At 43.1% G+C, this 25114-nt stretch overlaps 1 protein-coding gene across 1 annotated transcript in view; it reads right to left on the bottom strand.

The window, feature by feature from the left end:
* The window catches only part of MEI4 (meiotic double-stranded break formation protein 4), a 157859-nt gene that overhangs the window by 118273 nt on the left and 14472 nt on the right, over positions 1-25114 (bottom strand). The window contains 1 exon segment of the mRNA XM_032484497.1: positions 19805-20056. Within this exon segment, the coding sequence (XP_032340388.1) occupies positions 19805-20056 (252 nt within the window).

Genomic DNA, 25114 nt, shown 5'->3' with positions numbered 1-25114 from the left:
TTCCTAACAAACAGGAAGCGTGAGGTTGAGAGGTGGTGGATGCTTACACTGACGCCAGTATCACAGCGTTACGGAGTAACATCAAACCATGAAATACAACCCACCGGCAAGTGAACCAGTGAATCCTGCCGGCATAACTTCCACTCGTCAGGACGTGGGTGCTATGAATATCACGAGGAACTGGTACCAAGGATAAAATCCTGAAGTCGGACATACACCACATTCACTGGCCTCCCAGTCATGCCAATGCCAAGGCACGCAACTTTCTACACTCTCACCCCTGTTACGATGAGACCCCACAGACCTCCAGTCTCTCCCTAGCCCAGCCACCTTCCGAGGGCATCTGCCACCTGCTCACGCATACACTGCTGAGGTGGCACCTTGAAGCTAGCTCAGTCCCCGTGCCTCCCCGCTAGACCACGGAGGCTGACGTTCACTTCCAGCAGATGCATGCACTCACGCTGTCAGGAAGCAGAAGCACCGAGATCTCGCACAAGATCCACGTTTCCCCAACCTACACTGCCACAAAAGGAGCATACTAAATGCACGTATTCCTAGGCACAAGTGATCGGTGTTTCCTCGGGAGAGCTCCAGGAACCTGTATTTTACATAAACATCCCGGAGGCGTCCCAGAACTGAGCAAGTCTCAGAAGCATGGCTTTGTTCTACTCTCAAATCACGCACTCAGCCTGCTTCAGGAGACTCTGCTGGACTCAACGTCTCCCAGGTAGAACAGCTTCCACTGCAGGATCTTACAGCGGTGCTTTCCAGCCCTGCCCGCACCACACCCCGTGCTGAGTAGGTCAGATTCCCCAGGGGTGGGGACCAGATGTCAGTGTTTGTGAAAGCTCCCCACGTGATCCCAGGGTGAGAACCACTCTCCTGGGCTGACGTATGCTTGTCCTGCTCTCTCTGGATAGGAGGGGAAGCGGGCTGCGCCCCACTCGTGCTGTCTCCACCCCCACCTTCCAACCTCCCGGGAACTGTCATTCTGCTTCCTCTCTCCATGTTCACGTTGAATTCACATTTAACCTTTCACAGTTCAGCTAGAATTCCACTCCCTTTTCAGGGTTCACCTTTGCCACTTTATTTTCTGTTTTGCAAAGGCAGAGTCTTGTATATTCTGGCTGTCTGCTTCCTGTCTTACCCTAAGCCAGGGTCACTTCCCTGAGGGACCACAGCCAAGGACTCCTACCCAGCAGCTCCCACCCCTCCTCCCATCTACATCCTCCATACGCAGCCAGAGCAAGAAGTGTCAAACTCCTGCTCAGTGCTCACCAAAGGATCCTCACTGTGCTTAAAATCCGACCCACTGGAACCCGCCAATGTCATCTTCGCCCCTGCCCTCCACTCCTCACTCAGTCTGCTCCACAGCCAAACCATCGATTTCCTGCTCACTCAACACGCAAACCAGTTCCTGGCTCAGGGCACTGGGATGACTGGGCTTCCTCAGGAGCCAACTCAAACACCTCCTTCTCACGAGGGCTCCCTGACACCCTGACAGCGCCTTAGGTCGGCAGCCCTGCCCCTCCCCAGGCACTCCACCACTTCAACCTGGTTTAGCTTCTTCACAGCTTTGAACACTCTCAGAATTGTTCTTGCTTGTTGGTTTGTTATCGTCTGTCTCCCCGACAGGAATATAAATTTTACATCTTCTGTTGTTTTCATCACTACCCTAGGAATCATAGGTTTTGTCGAACCAAGAACTGTATCAACTAATCAAGAAATGAATAAACATGATTAAATATAACCTAAAACAAGTCTATATACATCAAGTGTAGTACCTTGACATGTGACTATGTCAGGAGCCCTTGCCCTGCCAATCAGACCATAAACTCATAATGGGCAGCAAGTAAATATTTTCTCCTTTTCCAGCCTTGAAAGTCAAGACAGTACTGAGAGAATACCATATGTTTATATCATACGAACATTGTATATTGATTATTTTGGCTATTTTATTGTATTCCAAAAGATGTGTTTTTTTAACCAACTTGCAGATACCCGTAATCCTCCGACCCCTCAACGTCCACCTAAATTGTATGTTTACTACATCACACCTGAACGAACACACAAGAAGTCTCTAACTTTAATTCATCGTCCATTTTGTCTTCACCTTTAATTCCACTCCCTAAATTGCAGCCCCCTTACTAGGTCATGAGCAACTCGTGAATCTGCAACTGCAGGCTTTGCCTGGATGTGGCCCTTGATCTGCCTGATACAGAGCCAAGCACATTCCCGTCTAACTGCCACACACCTGCTCAGATCCCACAGACTGAGACCTCAGTCAGGGAACTGCTGCAGGGATGCTCCGAGTCCGAGCTGCATCTCTGGGGTAAGGCCTTCCTTGGATGAGGACATCCCCGAAACCCTGCCTGAGATAGGCTCCGAGCGATCGGTTCTGGTTTCAAGATTTGATTGTATTTATTATTTTCCAACTGACATAACAAAACCAAAAATCTACACTTTGTTAAGAAGCTATCGAAAACTAATTTGCAAGACTATAATCAGTTTTTTTCCCCTAAAACCTTACTGACCATCACAGATACTAAGGATGTCACTCTCTATGAAATGGGGAAAAGACCCACAAAGTTCAGGCTTTCACAGTTATTTTTCCAGGATCACTTAAAATATAATTTAATGTAATTGCCCACAGTGGGCAATGTATCTTCCAATGCCCCCCACTTATTTATTTCAGAATCAGTAACAGTTCAGTCTGTTCCCAGGGAACTGCTAAACATATATCTTCAAATAACTCTGGCTTCTCCAAGGAAATATCTCATCATCCTGGGATACACGAAACATTCATGAGATTCCCCTTTAATCCTCAGTCCTGATGACTAAGGATAATGTTCCTCCCAAGTGCAGATTATAATACGAGCCATAAAACCCAGCAGTCACCCCACTAGTGCCTTTCAGAGCCTTGATGTCCTTACCTATTGCACCCCGGGTTCTGGGAGTCCCCATGAACTCTGTTGGCTCAGGTCAGGGGACTGTGCTCCAAGCCCTCAATGGCCCTGCAGGGCCCGGACACTTCACTTACACCCTGTCTCCCTCTCACACGGAGAAGTCACTCCCCCAGGAGTCTGACAGTGGATCTTGCAGGGACCAAAAAGACGTTTTAAAATGTTGGTTCATTAAGTACAGGTGCCCTTTCCCTCCCAAAATGCAAAATATTTTTGACCTCATAATCAACTAGATCAAAAACAGCATAAACGTGCATCACTGTTATCACTGTTAAATAAAATTTTCTTTCTTCAAACTACCAAATTTCAAAATTCTGAATCCCTTTGAGTATTCTTTTTCTTCTCTCCCTACCAGTTATTTGATAAGCTGCATTATTTCCCCTTTGTCTCGAAATGCACTCCTTTGGAACTTTTCATTCCTCCTGCCAGCATCCCAGTCCATGCTCCTCACTCCGTGCTTAGAACACCACCGTGTTCTCCGACCAGGCTTTCCTGTCTTCAGCTTCTTGCCCACTCCTGCCATCAATACCTTGCCGTGGGGTTAACACCAGTCCTAGTATATAACCTTCCCATGTCTCCTCATCATTGGAACATAAGGCCCAAACTTCATAAGCAGTCAGATCTTTTGGCCCTGGACACACTGCGCCCAAACCTCAGGACTCTCTGCCCTTCCCGGGCTGTGTACTCCTGTTTACTGAAGTTCTACATGCCCTTCAAGGCTCACTGATGTGCCATCTCTTCCCTTAAGTGTTTCTTAATCACATTCCCACAGTTACCTTTCCACTAATATTCATGAAGCTCACTGTCCACTGCATGTGGACGGGTCTTCCATGTATATGCCACTTCTCACAGCAAAGCTGCTTCTGAATAAAGGACCTCCTGGTCACGTGAATAAATGGACAGTCATCACTTTTGCCTTGCCTGACCTCTCCTCTCACGTATTTCCTAATTCTCAAATTACACTCTTCACTTGGTTTATGTGATACTAACTTGGGAATTTCTTCTAATTAAACTTTTTTCTCTCTTCCTCTTGCCAACTGCTATGGTTTCAATGTTCATGTTTCCTTCAAAATTCGTATGTGAGACTCCTAATCCTCAGGGCGATGACACTAAGAGTTGGGCTTTTGGGAAGTGATCAGGTCATAAGGGTGCAGCCCTCATGAATGAAATCAGTGCCCTTACAAAGAGGCCCCAGAGAGCTCCCTTGCCCCTTCCACCAGCTGAGGACACAATGAGAAGGTTCCATCCATGAACCAGGAAGCAAGCCCTCACCAGACACGAGATCTGCTGGTGCCCTGATCTTGGACTTCCGAAGCCTCCAGACCGGCGAGTAATAAATGCCAGCTGTTCATGAGCATCCCAGTCTACAGGACTTTTGCTACAGCAGCCTGAAAAGACTGAGACACCAACTTTTACTCTCACCATTGCTTTTCACCCCAACTGACACCAGCCTTGTGCAAGCTGCTCCCCTCTCTTACCCAGCTCCCCTCAGTGCCCCTCAGTGGGTCTCTGCACACCCAGGCTCGGCCCTCTCCAAACTCTCAGGCTGAAGTCCAATGATCTGTCTTCTCAATCCCAATCGTACTGTGTCAGTCACCTGCTGAAAATACCTCAATAATGGTTTTCCAAGTATCCAACGGTCTCTCTCAAATGGGAGCTAAGCATTGAATTTTTTTCATATTAGAACTTCTTATAACCATACGGAGACAGGGTAGAGAATGAAAATCCAGTTTCATGAATGTACTCCTCTGAAATGGGCTCCCACTGAGCCTGTCTTCTGTCTTGGGCGGTAAACTCCAAACACCAGTCTTCCCACCGTATCCTAAGCATTGGCACAGTGCCAGGCACAAGGTGGGTGCTCAGAATGTTCTAACAGCATCACAAGTAAAGTCTTATGAAAGCTCAGAGGTTATTGTGGAATGATTATTTCATTGTGGAATCACATAAACGACTCTTCTCTTTAAACTCACAAGACTATCTGAAAATATTGGTAATACCCCTAGACTGACAGACAATCCAGAAATAGAAAAATACTGTAATTGGCCAATTTTGAATCTAGGAATTAGATGCCTTTCATTCACCATGGAATAAAACATTTGACAGATGACATAATAGCTCATCATATGCCTTAAATATGTGAACTAATTATAGGCTTATTATGAAGAGCAAGACTCATTCACATGCCACAGTCTGGAGACGTAAGCATCTCCAGAGCTAGCATTCTCTTGTGAAGTACAATCTATCAGCCAGTAAGGCCTCAAATGACAACTCTGTAAGAACATACAGATATGGCCGAAAGTCATGTACTTAATTCTGTAGAGTCTGGTCTCTAGCATAAAGAGACAAAGTAAAAATATTCTTAATTCTGTAAAAAGAGGCATAATCAGAGAGAGCTCAGTCAACTATTACGTTGTCAATTATGATTAAAACATATTCCTGTGGGCAGTAAAAGGGAGAGCTCAAAGTCAGCTTTCTGCAGACACCTTACTGCTAACCAAGCAAACTCATTTCCACTGATTTCCACTGTTGTGATATTCCTGAAAAGAAAGTCCATTCTCAGGGGGTCCTGTTTTCACAGTTTGCAAGGCTGAGTTATGAAGCAGTACCGCGTAGCACTAGTATTACGTTCATTCATCCATCACTCATTGTAAAAACCCAGTGGTCCAGGAAATTAAATAAACTTGACCAAAAGAGCAGCATACATAATCTCTTACCATTAAAAATGAAATTACCACACGTTCTGCAGGAAGAAAATCATCCAAACTAAGCACAGCCTGCCTTGCCAGATTAGATGATTTCACAGAGCTTATGCTGCATTCGATTTAATTCATCACACACATGTTGGATGGCACAATGTGAAGACACCAGAATAATGGGTCAGATGGTAGATCAGGCATGACCTCCTACCGTCAGAGAACAAGAAAAGGCAGGCCAACAACAAGCTCTGCTCCGAGGAGAAAATGCATGTGTCGAGCTGATACAGGTGATGCTGCAGGAACCCGAAGGGATCAGTTCAGACTAGGAAAAAGCCAGAAAGACTTCAGGTGGTGTGAGTGTCAAAGGATCACAGAGCTTTCACCAGGAGTCTTTCCTGCAAGGAAGGAGCATGAACAAGGGCCCAGAGGCAGGCGCTTGGGTAGTGGCTCAGAGAAGGTGTGGCTGGAGCAGAAGGAACAAAGAGCAGCCAGAGAACAGCGTACGGGCCTGCAGAGAAACTCTTAAGTTTACGTGGGAAAGGACTTGAATGCAATCTGTTCTGAGACGATGGAAAACCGTCACTGCTTAAAAACTGACCTTAACTGCGTCTTAGGAAAAACTGCAGAGGCAAAAAGCATGGCAGATGACCTATAGGGGCCTTCTGAAATATTCAAGGAAAAATATGGTTTTTTAGAAGAGAGAGAAATCCCAGAGTTCACTGTGGAAGGAGAGTAACACTGAAAACTCTATGAGTGAGAAATCAGAAGGAAAGAACAGAACTCAGATTAGAACTTCTTATGACAATATGGAGACAGGGTAGAGAAAGAAAATCCAGTTCCATTAATGTAACTCCCAAAATACTTAAACAGGATAACGGCTCAATTCCTACAGAGTTTTCTGAGCAGTGTACTCCTCAAAGAATCAGGCCGCCAGGCCGACAGCACAGCGGGGTTCTTCCGCCATGGCCCCTGGACTGAGCTGAGCACAGGCGATGATGCCAATCATTCAGCTTTTCTACTGGAAGAGCAACTCATACACACCCGTAAAGCTCTGTTCTTTCCTTTCCCACTGGAATAATCTGCTAAAACAGCTAGAGCCAGGTTTTTGCAAGACGGAATTAACAATAAAATTTTCAAGTAGAAAAAAAAAGAGGAAAAAAACCCCCTAAAATCCCCAAAACTGAAGTTCTGTTGTTAAGGTGTCAACAACAAGGTCCATCAGACTGTCAAGGCTGAGGAAGAAAACTAGTATTTATTTTCTGTCGACGTGTCAGGAAGCTCAGGGCTGAGCATTTCCCATTAAACTTCACCACTGCCCATCACTCTCCTCCTCCTCCTCAGCCTCATTTTACAGAGGAGGTAAGTGGCTCTCAGAGGAGGTAAGTGACTTGGCTAAAGGAACTCAGCCAATGTTGGTAGAGCTGAGATTCAGCCCAGACTCATCTAACTCCAAAATCCATGCTTTTTCCGGGTAAGTGACTTGGCTAAAGGAACTCAGCCAATGTTGGTAGAGCTGAGATTCAGCCCAGACTCATCTAACTCCAAAATCCATGCTTTTTCCAACAAGCTCTTTACCTGTCGAATTGTCCTCAGTATCTGTTCCCCTCCATCAGTACCACCCCCTCTCCCTTTTTGTTGGTTCTCTCTTCATTCATTTATGCATGTTCATTCTTAAGTTAATCACTGACCACCTACTGGGTGCTGGACTGTGATGAGGACCACTCATTAGTGTTTTCAGGTATTTTATTTTAAGCCTGGTGCTCTAAGCATTGCCTCTTCCTTATTCAAACATGTCAGACTGGATGTTAAAATCACATCACTTCCACTTACTTACAAGATGACTTCTGGTAAACATAAAATCCATGAAACTCAAGCCATAGAAACTCGGTGTCTACTAGCTTCTGGCAAATATTGAAGATTTTAGTTAGTTGAGGAAAAAAGCATTTACTTCAGAACAATCTAAAAGATAATATCCTAATTATTTAAGTAAATTTAGTAGCTGAGAATTCTTGGTAAAGTTATTACACAGCATTAAAATCGGAAGCTATAAATTAAGATTATGCTGCCACAATGTCTTTAGGGTAATTTTAACTAAAGCATTACGTAGTTGTGTGCATGCATGTAGTTAAGTACCCACTTACTTATTCACTTATAAATCATGCACAGAAAACATCTCTGCATTGGCTGGTATACGGTTTCTCAGAAATATGCCACAGTATTGCTGGTAAGATTCCACCTGCAAATGTTAAGTCAGAGGAAGAAGTGATACTTGATTCTTTCCAAAGAGGTATCTTAACTCATCATGGGGTGCTGAGTATTACTGCTAATTCAAGGACCCTGAACAGTACAGCAATTACAGCAATAACCTAAGAAGACAGGTTTTAAAAGCAATACCACAATTGCTCAATAAGCTATAGGCACAGTAAACAATCATACTGAAAGGAAGAGCAGAAATGTAAGTATTCCCTAATTTTAAAAATATGCATTGCTTTTAAAAGCTGGAAGAAGCTGTCTACTACTATTCTTTACCCTTACAGAATGAAAAAAGAAGAGGTTGGAAGACGCCATTTCATTCTAAAGCTGCTCATATTCACACAAAAGAACTGGAGATCCCTACCAAGGGCCCAAGTCCAACCCCAGTCGGGCCACCAGCACATCCAAACATGCACACTGACGACCGGACAGCCCTTCCCCCGGCTGCCCGCACACCCACCAGCCCCTCCCAACGGCGTCACCCATGCTACCGGATCTCATAATTAGAGCACGTTAGTGGGGGCTAAACCTACAGCCAGATCCCTCCCCCAAAGGGCCAATATCAGTGTGTTCTACTCCTTTTAATAAACAACTGCCCCGTTGTGCACAGACACTCCAATAAAGTAAGGGGCGTAGAACGAGGCGGGGTTCATAATGAAAGCTGGTAATAATGGCATTTGAGTTAACACAGAAAATAAAAGTTGACCTTAAACCAGTGTTTCTCAACCTTGGCTGTACTTCACAATAACCTAGGGATTGTGAAAAATACTGATGCCTCAGTCCAACCCCCAAAGATTCTGACGAAATCAGTCTGGGGTCCAGCCCAGGCATCAGGACTTTTAAGGTGATTCAAATGCAGAGGTAGAACTTAAGCCACTGCCTGGAATTCTAGCCTTAGTTCTACCAACACTAAAGATGCAAAGCCTTTCAGAAAGTCATTTTAAAAAACAAAAATAAATGTTAAAATTTTACGTTGCACGTCTGATTAATAGTACTTTGCTTTTTCACACAGAGCTATGGGTACAGAAGGCTTAGATTCATATGTGACTGGCTGTTAAAAAGGTAAGTGAGCAGCTAAGCTTGTCATTACTGTGTCCACCATCACAGATGCCTGTGCAGGGACAAAGCACTTCTTTAAAGAGAAGTTTCAGAGGGGCTGCAAGAGTGCAGACCACTGAGGCACACAGCTCAGAGGCCAGCCTCTCCTGCGGCATCGCTGGCCCCATCACACAGAGAGCTGTGCAGCCGCACACTGCAGCCCACCAGCGGGGACCTGGCCTACTTCGGACTGACTCCTGCTTGGAAATTGCAGGTATGATGAGATGCCTTGTGGTTCACAGGAGAAAAAGTAATCGGACAGGGATAAATTCGTCATAAAATACACAGGTAGAAATACATGTGGAGTTATTAAGGGCACAATTATTAACAAAATAAGGTATTAAATATGAAAACCACCATCTAATTTGTATGACCTGGGTTGAAGGATAAGGTTATTCTATCAAAAAAATATTATTTTAGAGAAAAAAATGGACAAATTGTACTAAATTTCAGGGGAAAAGGTATCTGTTATTAGAACAAGAAGGGAGGGAAGATGGCTAAATTCTGCATATTCTGTTTTACTGGTAAGTTTAAAAAATTACAAATACAATTAAAAGTATGACAAAGGATCAGAGGTATTATTTAAATTTTTACCAGTTTCTTTTTCACCAAGTGGTTATTTGTCAAATTGATATAAAATGGTAACATTTGTATGTATTGCATTACATCTTACATGGGGAAAAAACCACACCTTAGCCTGAAAATTATTTCTGGTACAAATATTTACAAGCCTAATAATCACTGGCAATAACTTAAAATCAAGCCAAGAAACATCTTTGAAAAGCTACTGTGTGTAAGATGACACTGAATCAAGCACTGGGGGAGGACAGAAAAGCAACTCAGGCTTTGTTCTGCATGTGACTTACTAATTAAAAGAGTAATGCGGAAAAAAAAGTGAAGAAGAACACTTAGAGCTAGGCTTTGAAAGCATAAGAACCAGCTTTCTGTGGAAGCAATCTTTTTCCTGTTTATTTCAAAGCACAAAACTTGGCAGACATAGTCTGAATGAATTAAAAACATGTAGGCAGTATTTCTCTCGGACTCAGAGAAATGAGAGAGACCGAAAGCAAGAAAAATCATCGCACACTTACTATGGAATGACTGGTGACGTAAAGCAACGGGCTGGCCCGTTGCTGACAGCAGCTCCCAGCCTCGCTGTCTGCTTCAGAGCACAACCCCCCAACAAAGGGGGCTGCCCCTGTGGGGTTAACTTTTACACTAACTCTAAAAAAGATTAACAAGCAATTTAATTTTTTAAAAAATCACATAAATGATGTCCCTAAAACAGGAGATTCAACTGAGGAGCCCACCATTACCTGCAGAATAAGGAAAGTGTGGCAATGTCCTTCCTTGTGAGTGTGTGCTTTGTCTCCACAGTCCAGTTAGGAATTCATGCGCGTTCATTTTATACCCAGGTGAGCTAGTTTTGCTCTCAGAGTCACTCAGAATACAACGCAGGCATGTGTGTTTACAGCTGGACATGTGTGATATGAGATATTTATGACCGTGTGTTGTCTTGTGGCCTGCATCACGCTAGCATTCATTAACAGCAATGCATTTCTTTTTATCTATGTTACATTATACACTTTTTAAAGAATTGGTGTAGTCATATAATCAGAACTTAAGATTTTCTACTAGTTTCTAAAATACAGTATATTGCACTCCATACTCAATGTTCTCCCCTACAAGGTATCTTTAAAATGACTTGAAATAGGTATAAGAAATGTTTTCCCCTATAAAAAAGGGGGCAGTCTTATACAACTGCATGTCTTAAATACCAGAAAATAATGGCATATATTCGGAATCCTCTATGATTGTACACAGGGTTCTTATTAGGAAGAGACAAGAGACGCAGGATGGAGGGAGGAGGAGAGGAGGGAACAGAGTTCTCCCAGGACAAGAATCTACAATACACACTCGTTGCATCATTCTATCATGTGCATGGACATACGTCACTGAACAGCATGGAACACTGCCAAGCATGGGTGTTAGAGTCACATTAATGCTGCTGTCTTACTTGTTCATTTTCTCTAAGGTGTGCTGCCTGCCTCAGCTCAGTCAGGCTCTGAAGGAACACTCTCTCAATTCTTTGGTGACTGAGGGCCAAATATTATCAGTTGGTATTAAGGAATCTTTCAGATGCTTGCCGACAAATCCCTCTTGATTTACAACATTTGCAAGGTTTGTACAGCAGATGGATAGGTTTCTACTGACCCCTTTCCTGGAGAGGTCGTGTTATGCTCCCTGCACGTGTATTTCAGGTTTACGTGTTTAAATCTGTGGTTCTCTAACTTCAAGTTTTCATCAGAACCCCCCGGAGGCTGGTTAAGCCACAGGTTGCTGGCTTTATTCCCAGGGCTTCTGATTCAGTTAAGGGGTGAGGTCTGAAAATCTGCCAAGTTCCCACCTGATGCTGACGTAGCTGGTCTGGCGACCACAGTTTGAGCAGCTCTGGTTTAAGGAAACACTTCCAAGTACTAGAAAGCCATTGTTCAAGAAGTCTACAGGAATCCCACTCCTTAGGCAAGTTAGTTAACTGGCTTTCCCCATTCCTTTATCTGTACAACCAAGCAAGAGGAAGGGATGACCGAGACCAGGGCTGAAACAGCAGGGAAGAAATGCAAGAATGAAGATCCAAAGGCAGTTTGACAAAAGAAACAACAGAAGAGGAAGGCAGACTTAGGAGGAAGGGACACTGGGTAGGGAAGGAGAGCTTGAGAGAAGAGCTCCTTGCAGAGTTGACAGGAATGAACTCACAGAAACTCCGATAAAGAAGCACCTACTCTTCCCCCAGAAGAGTTTCAGGAGAGAGGGCGGCTCCTTCTTGAGGCCCAGGGCCAGTCTCACCATTTGCCCTCTGTGTTTCTTCTAGGTTGAAGGCCCCAAGATGTTGTTGAAGAATAGGTTCTTGCCTCGCACAGGAAAGAATTCAAGAGCAAGGCATAGTAAAGTGAAAGCAAGTTCGTTTAGAGAGATGCACACTCCGTAGACAGAGTGCGGTCCGTCGCACTCGGAAGGGAAAATGGCTTAGGAGATGCACGCCCCACAGACAGAATGTGGGCATCTCAGAAAGGTGAGAGGGAGAGACGGAGGGGTGTGGGGTGTTTAGCTGAGAGTAAAAGCAGATACACACACCAAAGAGTGTGGGCTGTCTCAAAGGGCAAGAGAGAGAGCAACCACGAGGTGAGGAGTTGCTAGGTTTTATGGGTTTGGTAATTTTATATGCTAATGAATAGGAGGATTGGGGAAGGGGCGGGGATTCCCAGGAATCATGTCCCCACCCACTTTTTTCCCTTTTAAGGTCAGCGTAGGAACTGTCATGGCACCTGTGGGTGCACCATGAGGCTCAAGGTCTTCTGGAAGTTGAATCTTCTGCATCTTGGTTCTAATCAGTCTGTCCTGTCCTCAGTGGCTGTGTCATTCCCTCAGTGGCTGTGCCCTTCCCTCCTGCTTCAAAACCACCCATGATGCCTTCATTATGCTCTTCCTTTCCTATCCTCCATGTTCCTCTCTCTGCTGATTCCTTCCCACCAAAGGGCCAGTATGCTGATGTCTTTTCCATCGTATCAACAAAAAAAACTTTCCCTCCACCTTGCACCCTCCCAAAGGACCAACATATCATCTCTCCTTCTTTCGCAGACAAACTCCTCCCATAAGGGTCCCCAGTTCCTGCCTCTCACATTGTGGTCTTCAGAGCAGCCTCACTGACATCACCTGGGAGCTTTCCAGAAATGCAGAATCTCAAGCTTACTCCCATGAACTCTAGTCATCTGAACGCCCTGCTTTGATAATCGAATTGATGTTATTCCATTAATTTTCCCAATCTAAATTATGGTCCAAGCTATCGACCTGGGTTCTCCTCACTGTAGATTGAACTTATCTAAAAAGATAAATTTCAAGATATTTAGGATCCAAATATTAAATCCAGAATCCATTCAAGGTACCTTCAGATTTCTAACAGAATCTTACAATGTGAAAGTTCACACTGGGCATTTATAAAACACAAACAAAATCTGCAAAAAACAAATATAATACTAAATGTAAGGACCAGATTAAAATTTACTACAGGTTAAACTGTTCAAAAAGCATAACAATGAGCAAAGACCTAGGATGCACAAGTACTTGGAGCATTTGTAGCTTCTGCTGCACAGAGCAAGTCAGCACTGTCCCTCCTCACTTACTCTCTTCTGATTCCACGACTGTATGCTTGCGTGGCTCCCAGAAAGGAGCAGCCCTGATACTCACCCTAGCTGAGTGGGTCCCTGTCCCTAGGATGCTGGGTCTTGCTCTTTGATCCTTTTTCCAAAGCTACAGGGGTCTGGCAGATCTCCAGAAACCATAGATCAGCAAGGCCATTTTGTTCCAGGTAGTAACACTTACATCAACCTTGTCTAAACTTACTCACTCAGTACATATCACCAAGCAGCCCCTCCACGCCGGGCACTGTGCTAACCCTAGGAATACAGCAGGGATGAGAAAAGATGCACTCCCTGCAAGCGTGGAGGGTAGGTCCTAGGGGAAGACAGGCTGCGTCAACTTGTAATTCAGCTCACAAATGCTGTGAACAATACAGAATGTTATGGGGACCCCCAGCAGGAGAATCGAATCTAGTCTAGGGAGGTAGTCAGTGAAGGCAGAGGGACTTTAAAACTACACGAGAACAGAACAGTGTACAGGTTGACCAAAAGGAGAGGGAGGACACATCCTCCAGACGGAAACAACACGAGGAACGCCCTGGAGCTGAGAGAGAACACGGTGGATTCAAGGAAGTGAAAGAAGCTCCGTGTGAGGCAACAGAGAACGTGGAGGACGCAGTGCTGAGAGGCTGCGCTGGAGAGGGAAGCAAGTACCACTTTGTGGAGAGGCTTGTGGCCCATCTTAAGGATCGGGGGCTTCATTCTGGAGTAAATAAGAAGACCTGAGACAGGGCTCTAACACAGATGTGAACACAGCAAGGCTACAACTACAGACGTGGAGTCTAGCTGGTATTTTGCAGACAAAGGAGCGGTACTAGAATGCACAGGAGGGGAGGGAATCCCGAGATACACAGGCAGTAGAGACAGCCCAGCCAGGGCATCACCTGGACATGCCAGACACCTTCCAAAAGCCCAGCTCAGGCACACAAGGCGGTAGCATCACGCAGAGAGACTGAGCCTGGCACGAGGAAGAGATGGGGGAGGACTGAAGGCTTCCGTCTGGCAGGCTCCACACTGTGAGTGCTCTGCTGCCCTGGCCGTGCCCAGCCTCTGAAGCTCCAGGCTTCCTTCAGGCCTGGACCCTGTTCCAGAACTTGTTTGTCCTTCTTACTCCCTGCCTCCGCCACCAGGGTCAGCTCCTGCGATGGTGAGCGACGTGTTTACATTTCAATCTTGTCACCATTAAAGCCATTCCATATTCTGAGCTTTTTCAGCCTGAGCTTAAATTTCTTTGTATATTGATGGTCTCAAATATCAAAAGTTTAACTCAATTTTTATGCATAAAGAGTAAAACGTTTTCTAATGTTCAATTATAAATTCACTCTACGTTATTTTACAGACTTTCATTAGAATCCATATTAAATTAGTGGCACATTCCTGACGTCTATGTACATTATGCATGCATGTTTTAAATGAACTGCAATTGTAGGCAAATTTCCATTATTGTTACATTTGACAATGTATGTGATCGGGGCCTATGAGAAGAAGGAAACACTTAGGCATCATTTTCCACGCTCTTTCAGCATTTGTAAAACAGCGAAGGCCCCAGCATGTACATGCTGAGCTCCCCCACTGCGTCTGTAGGTCTTTTATTTGTAATGTCTCCTCTTTGTGCCTGGAACAGGATGAGAAGAAGAAAGGGATGGGACAGAGGCCAAGGAGGCCAGGACCAAAACAGCGGCAGCAGGAGCGGAGACGAGCCCCACGCGGGTGTGGAGGGTGCACAAAGGCGGCCACTTCGACACCCCATCACCAGTCTGGCTGCAAACCTTCTCCTGAATGTTCCACATTTCTACAGGAAATGAGAAGCAGGGCCTGGGGTGGGCAGGGAGCGGGGAGGGTCCACTCCTCAGGGTACAGAGCAGCAAAGGGGAGCAGTAGGGGAGGGCGGACAACCCTGGGCAAGGTCAGCTGCAAGGACAGGGAAGCTGGGAAGCCCTCTGGCTGGGTCGGCCGTTTCTCAGGACCCCAGACTGGGACGAGCTAAGGTCTGCTTACGCTGACGGTGCACTCTGTGTGCCGCCACTCCCCAGGCCCAAGCACATGACAACCTGAGCCCTGGATTCAAGACACATGTACTAAATAAACAGACAAACTGATGAATTAATTTGGTTTGATTTTCTCTTACTTTCTTTTCACTTTAGCCAGTTGCTCATCTAGTAGCCTACCTATCATTTATGAAGATACTGAACACTTAACTTGTAGGGGAAAAAGCATATACCTGACAGGGCATCTGCCTCCATCCCTCCTATGAATGCCCAAGTGCTGAGTGTGAGTATCGCAGCAACTGTCCGGACTCCCCTGCCTGCCCCACGCTCTCACACACACACACTCACACTCACATCTCAACTGCTCACTGAAGTCCTTTGTCATTTTTCCCCCTCCAAGGCCCTGTGCCTGTCATCACATCTCCTTCAAACCCTAGTCACTATTTAAGAACAGTCACTAATGTCTTCCTGGCCAGTCTCTATGCTCTGGGTCTCTCTCACTTACCTACTCAGAGCCCAACTAAATCCTCACCAATATTATAAGGTTATCATTTAACAGTCCTGGATAAAAGAACATAGTTTTTTTTTTTCTCTCTCTCTAATTTTTCTCCCTACAGATTATTGGGGAAACACCAACTCTCCAATTTATTCATTATCCCCACTGCTTCCCCACTCTTGAAATTAGGATGTGCTCAGATACAAGAAAGAGACTATATGGATAACAATGGCTTAAACCATCGTTTAACTTCTTTAAAATTCCTAATAAAGTAGTCCCAGAGTTGCTTTGGCTGTTCAGCAATGTCAGGAAGGACCAAGACTCTTCTCATCCTCCTACTTCATCATCCTTGCCATGTTGAAATTAATTTTCCCATATCACCTCATGGTCATAAAATGGCTCCCAGAGTTCCAGGCATCACATCTTCACGTGGCAGTGCCCATAGAGGAAACACGTGGTTGAGGTAAAAAAAAAATTAAACTGCTATCTTTCATGGGATCAACCTCTTTATACAAGAAGTGAATTTTTATCAAAAGCACAGAAGATACCTTTTTAGCTTTCATTGGTCCCTGTCCAACCTTAGAACAATATTGGCAAAACAAGCCCTAGCCTTTCATGGATTAACTCGGTGCACACGGATGCATGTCTGCCAAAGCAAAACTGGAGTGCTTCAGAGTAAGGAAGAAGGAAGCTGGCTATGGAGCAGACAGCTAACTTGTCTGCTGCACATCACCAAGAAGGTTTTGAGAAATGTGACACTGGATATCTGGGTTTCTTTGATCTATCCTCTCTCCATCCCTCCCTCCCTTCCTTTCTTCCTCCCTTCCTCTACCATGGAGCATTTAAGTAAAATAAAAATGTGGCATAGTTCTAAGAGCAAGTTCTATTTACCCCTTCTCTGTATAGTCTAGTTCCTTAATAAACACAATAAAGAAAGATATTTCTGTTTAAGAAACTGTAGAAATATAAACCAGAATAAACAAATAGCTGAGTTCCTGAAGTGCTGTACAAACCGCATCATACTTCCTTATCTACTTTGCTATTTCAGCTCTGCTTCATTTAATTCTGGGACGCTCAGTTGCTTCAATGGATAGTCGATGCTGTAAATTAAGTTCCCCAGCCTCTCAATCCATTAGGAAGCATTCTGCTCACCATTTATTGAGGGCCTGCTGTCTCTGAACACTGGAGAACAGTTGCATGTGTAAAGAAACCCTGAAAATTCCAGAAAGAAATATTTCATAATAGAAGTACCTCTATAAAATGGTTTCATTTTTCAGGGATGGAGTTTTCTTAGAGCGAGGCATGTCAGTCTTTCAAACAGTACACTGTTAAATACCAACTATGTTCCTCCTTTATGTTCCTATCAATCTAATACCCCCCACCTCAGGTTTTTTTCCTTTCCCCTTTAATAGTGACTCTATTTATCTGAATCTATCCATTTATTCCTCATTTTTCAAGTTTAAGCTAACAGATGGAGACACAGATTACTTCCAAACATCTGCACTGAAATGCTTTACCTGCAACTCCTGCTGTGAGTAAAAGAGGTTTTAATTATACGGTATTTGAAAATCTCTCTCGCGGGCACTGTAAGTGGAAGTTTTCAGTGTAAGAACTGGTTATCACCAAGGCTCTCACTGTTAGATACACTCACGTCCCAAACAAATCATACATCCCCCTGTGTCAGTGTTGTAAATAGACCCTTGATGTAAACGATAGTTTTGATATCATGGATGTCTGTGATATTCACAGTTCAGTATTACTGGGACTTTTTTACACGTGTGCCATGACATGGGTCATATGACAGCCAGAAAATTAAGAAAAACTGATGATGCTTGTTATTCGCAGGTATTCTCAAAGAGGCCATTACCTAGAAAGACTCTAGAGAGACAAAAGCGTAGCCATAAAGCGTATGACACTACTTCTACTCACACAGTAATGAGATTTTGGTCACATCTGGGTATTAGGTTAGCGAGTTTTCCTGATAATCCCCCAAACTGAAGTTAGCAAGTACCTATTACCCGCAGCAGCCGTGGCTGCACCGCACCTGTGCATCCTACCTTTCTTTCCAGACGCTCCTTTTCCTCTGCCCAGCCCTGGATGCTGGAATCTGCAGCCTCCCGGTCCAAGTGCCATCGTCCATGGGAGCCTCATCTAAAGGGATAACTTCACTATCACCTAAATACAATGAATCCTTCCTCTGGGTCTACATTTCCAGCCTGCTCATCTCCTTTGGGTTTTAGGGCCATGCCCCTGCCTTCCTTCTAGGTAATACCTATATATTCAAGGATTAGCCTATACTCAGACAGACCTGGACTCAACCTTTTACCCTGTAAGCATATTTCTGTGGTCATTATCTGGATTAGAAGCATCGTAATGAATTTAATAAGCTAGGACTAGAAACTTCAATTACCCTACATGCCTCCAGCTCCCTTAACCACCCTCTGAAGGCATTCACAAACACCTGTAGTGTCCACTCTGCAATCATTCATTTTAGTTCTCCCCATCACAAGTCTAGTTCAACTCATCACTCTTAATATGGGCTTGACAAACACTTTCAGAACCTGTCTCCTTGCTTCTGATCATGACTATAGCCAAAACATCCTCTAGGCTCCACTTCACTTGACAAATATTTACTGAGCATTTCGGTGAGTCATGCTCTGGGATGGGCATTCAGTAGAGAGTGCTGAGCAAATCGAAGACCCCCTCCTTAACAAACCCAGACTCCAGCTCAGGAGAGAAGGCTGCAGTCAAGTAAGCAAATAAATAAATAACCCATGGCGGGTATCTGGGTAAAGAATAACTGTGTGTGTGTGGTGGGGGGGGGGGCTATGCATTGAGCATGGTCACTGAGCAGGTGTCATTGAGAATGTCAGACCTCCAGGAAGGGACGAGGCCAGCCACAGAGTCGAGGAGAAAAGTACAGCAAAGATTCGAGACAAGAAGATGCTCCAGAGCCCATGGTGACCGGACCACGTGGGAGCGTGTCTGCATCCAGGTGAGTGGAAGTGAAATCACCAAAGCCACAATCACAGGTCTGAACCCAGTGTGAGGCATCAAGGGAAGTCAGGGAAAGGTTTGAGGCAGAGGAGTAACATGATCTGATTTACATTTTTAACAAATCACCAGAATTATGTTTCACAATCACACGAGGAGGGTCAGTGCTCGAGTCAAAAAGGTTGACAGCTCCTGATGAATAAGGTGCCCACGTACTCCAGTTTGTCCAAGGGCATCCTGGTTTTCCCCGCTGTCCTCGTGTAATTATTACAGTCCCCCTTTCACTCTCTTGAAGGGTCCTATAGAGATCACACGTGGTCTGGCCAACTTACTGACGGAATATGCCTTAGGCTGACGTTCAAAGCCCTTCTGAACCTGGTCCCGACTCCCCTCTCTTCCTCTCTCCCCCACCAGACCTCTACCTGACGGTGTTCTGGTCTGAGATGTGCTGCTGGCAGCGCAGAGTGGGACACGTATCCTCACTGCTGTTCCCTGGCTGGGGCGCCTGCCCCTTGCTGCACACTCTGACCATCTCACTAGTGGACAGACCCCTGAGGGCCAGACCTGAAAAGCCTTTCCAGAAACTGGGCAGAATGAATCCTCCTGTGCACTCTGTCACTATCTCCATTACCAAGTTTATCACAACTGGGTTAACTGTGTGTAGGTCTGTTTTCCCTGTTAGAATGGTAGGTACTTCACGGTAAGGACAGCACCTCCTTCTTTGTATTTTTGGGTCCTCACCACCTACTGCATGCCTGGTTCACAGCTGGTACTTGACTGTGAGATGAATTATTTCATATAAAGACAATGTAAATGACAGAGTAAAAGAATAAGGTTGAACAATGTGATTTTAAAACTAATTTCTTCAGTAAGCTTAAAACATCTCTGCCTTCATATCTTGACAAGTTGCATACTCCAAGTTCACCCTCATGTCTAATGCAGCCCCATTCATCAGAAAGTGACAATCAGCTCCTAGTGAATAACTAGAAGTGAAAAAGCTTTACAGGGCAAGAAGAAGTAGTGGAATTTTAGGAAATGAAACCATCTGGTGTTTTTGTAATAAATTTCTAAATAACTGCAAAGACTGAAATATTACCAACAGGCAATTTCATATACTCACCACTCTTAAATGATCCTGAATAGATCCTGCTCAGAAGAAGTTTTTGACGTAACTGCAGAACTTCAGCTTCCAAGGCTTCGGCTTTTGATCTCCACTTCGATTCCTGCCCAGACACCATCCTCGCAAGATGCTCTGTGTATTCTCTGCTGCTTTTGTCTGCTGGTTTTGAGCGGATAATTGCCAAGGCCAGAGCCAGCTTTGCAGTCCTCAGATACCATGCTTGACTGTGATCATCCATCCTGGCTTGTGCCCCTATTGTTTAGTAAGAAAACAAGTTACAGGAGTCCCTTTTAACTTCTGCAGTGCATTTCATTTGCTTGAAATTGATTCTGTAGTGAGTATCACTAATTAATAAGTTTATAACACAACAGGAAGCCAAGTAACAGAAAAATTTCTCAGGAACTGAAAACAGCATGAAAAAAATATGCAGAAGAAAAATGTATACCTATGCACATGAAGTGCATTAAGAGTCAAAACAGCAGATTCGGATAATGTGACAGATTCTTGGAATGCAAAAAACACACATTAATTCATTTAGTAGCTTCTAACCAGAGACACACATCAGACTCTGAGAGAGCTTTTAAATATATATATATATATATATATATATATGTGTGTGTGTGTGTCTCTGTGTGTGTGTCTATGTGTGTATGTGTGTGTGTGTGTGTGTGTGTGTGTGTATATATATATATATATATATATATATAGTCTCATCCCTCCAAAATTCTGATTCAGCAAATCTGGGGAGAACTGAGGCTTTTATATCTTGTCCAAAGTTTACTGTGTAATCAGAATCACTGAATAAAACTATTTAAATGTCAGCCCCTCTCCTCCTCAAATCCATTCTGCTACCTCCGGGAGCCCCTGCTCCCCAACCCTGCATTTCTCAGTGCACCCTGACCCACTCTTCCTGCCTTTAATCAGGCCCCTCCAATCTATACATAGAACAATCTTTTAAATATTTGCATCATCTAAGTTGTGACTCTGCTCTGAATCTGCACCTCCAAAGATTTCCACTTGCCACAGTCAGCATACTTTTCCAAACCAACACTGCACCGCAGTCTGAGTACTTGAGTGTTTTTATGAGGACAGCATGACTGACCATCACGTTCACTGGTTTAACGTCACTCCCTCTACTGAAGTACAAGCTGCTGTGGGCCTCCACTAGGCTTTACTGAATTTGAGGGCTCTGCACATACCACATGTACATAAACATTTTTAACGAATGGTTAAAAGCACAATGGTCCAGAAAATTCAGATGTGGTTGCTAAATCTATCCTACTAACATAATTTCAAATTCCACATCTCAAACTTTACTTCCTTCCATTGCTCATGGTTATTCTTCCATGATGGTTGGATCACACTCATACAAATAGATGGACACAGCCCAGGGTCACTCCCATCCTATCTCTGCTGGTGCATTTTCCCGTCATGATGCCCTGACGTTCTTACAGCCCCAGGGCCCTGGCTGGACACCTTTCAGAGGACAGCTCATATACTACCATAAAAAATCTTATCAGATGTATTCCCACCTTCTGCAATGAATACCTATCTGATATCCTATCATTTTTCACTGAAAATATGCAGTCTAACACGTAGCCGAATGCTATTTTATTACAACCAGTGATGAACACAAAAATATGTGTACAATATGTCATTGCAGGATCCTTTATAATATTGAAAACTGGGACCAAAAACCAAATAGTTAAGTAAATAATGGTATGACTGTACAAATGATTATTACTTATCCATTAAATATTGGATTTTCAGAGTTTTTTTTTATTAACATAGGGAAGTGTTAATGATATACTGAGGGAAAAAAACAGTGAGTTCATGATATGTGTACAAGAGGATCCCAATTATGTAAAAAATAGAAGATGTTGATAGGACTTCTTTCTACTGTAGAATTATGGATTTTTCATATCTATATTGTGCTAAATTTTCCTTATTTTCTACAGTGACTATGTATCAAATTATAATCAGAAAAAAATTATAAAAAATTGATTTCTAACAGCAAAGTACAGCTGCCATTTTTTTTAAACCTTTCCCAGCTGTGGAATACACCAAGGACTAGACACCATTAAGGTGGACAAACTAATTAGAGTTTTAGCTTCTGCAGCAACCATCTCACTTGGCTGGTTCACCGTCCATCTGTTGTGTCAGTGATGGGGAGCAGCAGACTCTGCTTCTCGGTGCTTCAGAAAAGCATCTTGCTCTCTGCAGAGAGCAGAGAGACATGGATGACCCTCCCTAAAGAAGGTTCACACTTACCTACAACAGTACTGACCAAAGACAGCAATAGTAATATAATAATAATCAGTAACTTATTGAGAGTGTTCCACTTAGAAAGGAATCTGACATTCAATCATGAATGGTGGAAATCTTGGTTAAAAAAAAAAAAGAGGAGAAGTTTATTAACATAAGAGGAGAAGTTCTTTGGATGATAAAAGCACAGCAAACTCCCTGCCATTTCACAGAGATATTTAAGATTTAAGCAAGCTGATTAATTAAATGTTCTGATTTTTAAATAAAGTAAGGTAAAAATAATTCTATTTATACTAAAATTTCATGGAGAAAAAGATGAGCTTCCTAGATATATTCTCCGTTCAACTGAGAAAAAATCGGTAATAACTTTTAGAAAAGCTTTTGTAAATTCAATTTATGCTCAATAATTATAGTAAATGATTAAAATGAACATTTAATGTTCCCAAAGAAGATATTTAGTGTCTCTGAATTCTTAATAATTTAAAATATAAAATGTTAACAGTCTTTTTAGAATAGCCCATTTGATCAAGTGGGCTTTCTTTCTCTTGCATTTGGAAACAGACTTTACCATGGCAAAGTCCCTCCCAGGGCTCTGGTGAAATCTAGTCACATCCCCTATGACCTCTGGCTTCCTTCAAGCATCCCTGCAGAAACAGCTACTCAGCAAACAGTATTTTGGCAATTTTTATCTATCCTACTTCTGCTACCCTCATATTCCCCTCCTGAACTTAAATTTGTTATCAGCTAACCAATTCTCCAAACTGTCAAAACTGTTTTGAATTACAATCCTGAATTCTGCAACTGGTTCATCTCCAAGATCGCTGGTGAAAAGTCTATGAAGTAAAGACTGCCTGATCACCCATTTATAAGAGTAATGGAGGTTTAAATTCAACAACCTTTCAGGAGAATATTATACTAGTACATATCAAACACCTTCAAAATATTTCTCCCTCTTTGGTCAAGCAATACAAAAGTTCTAAGATTTTACCTTAAACAAATGACCAGAACTACAATATAACTTTATGACAACAGACGATCTTGTAGGATTATTTATAACTACAAGAAAAAAAAAAACAAAAACACCCCCTCCCCAAAAAAAACCCTGTCACCAGCTTGAACATCTAACAATATAAATTCATTAATCAAATTGTCATAGATTATAAAACTGAATTGAAAATGTTTTTGAACATACTTAAAATTATGGGAAAATATCCCCCACATGCTGTTAACTACAGAGTAAAATATAAAACAGTAAAAGCAGTAAAATAAAAAAAAAAAAGTCCATTGATAGAGATTAAAGTACCGATAGATTTAGAGATAGACATGGGGAGGGAAAGAAGAGAAAAAGGGAAACAGGAGGGAGAAAGACAGAATTATTCACCAAAATACAAACAACACACTATCAGTTGAGGAAGTCTGATTTAATTTTCTCATTCATACTTTTTCTATAGTTTCCAAGTTGTCCACAATGAACATTATAAAATATACTATAAAAGGTAGAAAAAAGTCTTACTCCTACAAAAATATTCCCTATTCTATATTTTTCAATGTATGAATTACAGAAAAAATAAAATCGGGTTTTCCGGGAAGCCTCAGAACTCTGCATCAAGCACTGAATGACTGAGATGAGCAGTTACAGACACCGGATCCCCGCCTCCACTCTGAACCACCCTCAGGGGTGAAACACACCATCAATTCAACAACAGCTTAGGGGAGGAGGAAGACCAGAATGAAGTAACAGCACTTTAAACATGCTCAGAAATGTTTCAGTGTCAAAGTGCTTTCAGAATTGAAGAAATGGTGTCAGAATTGAGTCAATGGAATGAGAATTCTGCTTCCTTGGTTTTCTAATTTCACTTCCTGATCAGCCTTCCTCAAATTCTACTAATGAAACCAAGTCCCTGTAAAACCAAATTCCTTTACTGAGTTTATTTTTTTTTTAATTGAAGCATAGTCAGTTACAATGTGTCAATTTCTGGTGTACAGCCATGTCCCAGTCATGCATATATATAAACATATATTCATTTTCATATTCTTTTTCATTACTGAGTTTATAATTAATTTTGCTATCTAAATCTCTTGTCCCCTCTGACCTCAATCTCGAGCTAACTAAACACTAATCAACCAGAGTCAGATGACTAAGATTGCTGTTGTTGAGAACATCGTTAATGTAGTAAAATTGCTATGAAAGGTATCATCACTAGCATACAAACTCAGGTTGTTTCTCCTAACAGGCCGCTAAGCCATGGACCACCTGGCTGGAGAATCATAAACCAGAAACATCCTGACCCTCAAAATTATAACTAGAGAATCATAAATCAGAGACATTCTGATTCCTGAAAGTATGATTAAGAAATGTCACAAGAGGATGATTAATCCCAGCCTCTTTGTTCTTCCCCCTTAGAAATTCCCTAACTCGAACACCAAGTGGGACTGGATCTGAGGCTTGTCTCCCATTCCCATTGTTGGTGCCCTGCAATAAACACTTTACTTTTCTTCATGACAACGTGGTGTCAGTAGGTTGGCTTTGCTGCACATTGAGTGAGCGGACCCAAGTTTGGTTCGGTAACATGAAGCCTGTGGACTTCAGATCTTTCAATGTCCACTAGTAGACACATGCCCCTTCATTAGATGTGTCTGGTGTTTCTTCTAATTCAAAGGACACAGTGGATTTTGGAAGGGGTTGGGAGAGGCAGAAAAACTTAGTATGACTAAGCAGCAAGCTACTAGCCACTGTATGCCAATGGTACGATCGCTGGCTCATAGTAAGCACTCTACTAAGTATGTGAACAAGTAAATGAGCGAGTGAATATATTAGTGCAGGTCAGGCAGTCACAGAGGGCTGCTTGGCCAGCTCTTGTCCCTGGCTCTTGTCAATAAGTCATTGTCAATTACATTGGAGGAAGAATGGATTAGGAGGGGAATTTAATTAGTTAACCTGAAGGTCACATCTGTCTCTCTTCACTTTATGATGCATCCTTTCTCAACTACCTTCAACGAGTCAACTCTCTCTAAACTTATGCCTTTCTACTGTATACCCTTTGT

The sequence above is a fragment of the Camelus ferus genome, chromosome 8, assembly GCF_009834535.1.
Source record: "Camelus ferus isolate YT-003-E chromosome 8, BCGSAC_Cfer_1.0, whole genome shotgun sequence".
Lineage (NCBI taxonomy): Eukaryota > Metazoa > Chordata > Mammalia > Artiodactyla > Camelidae > Camelus > Camelus ferus.
This window is presented reverse-complemented; position numbering and strand designations above follow the sequence as displayed.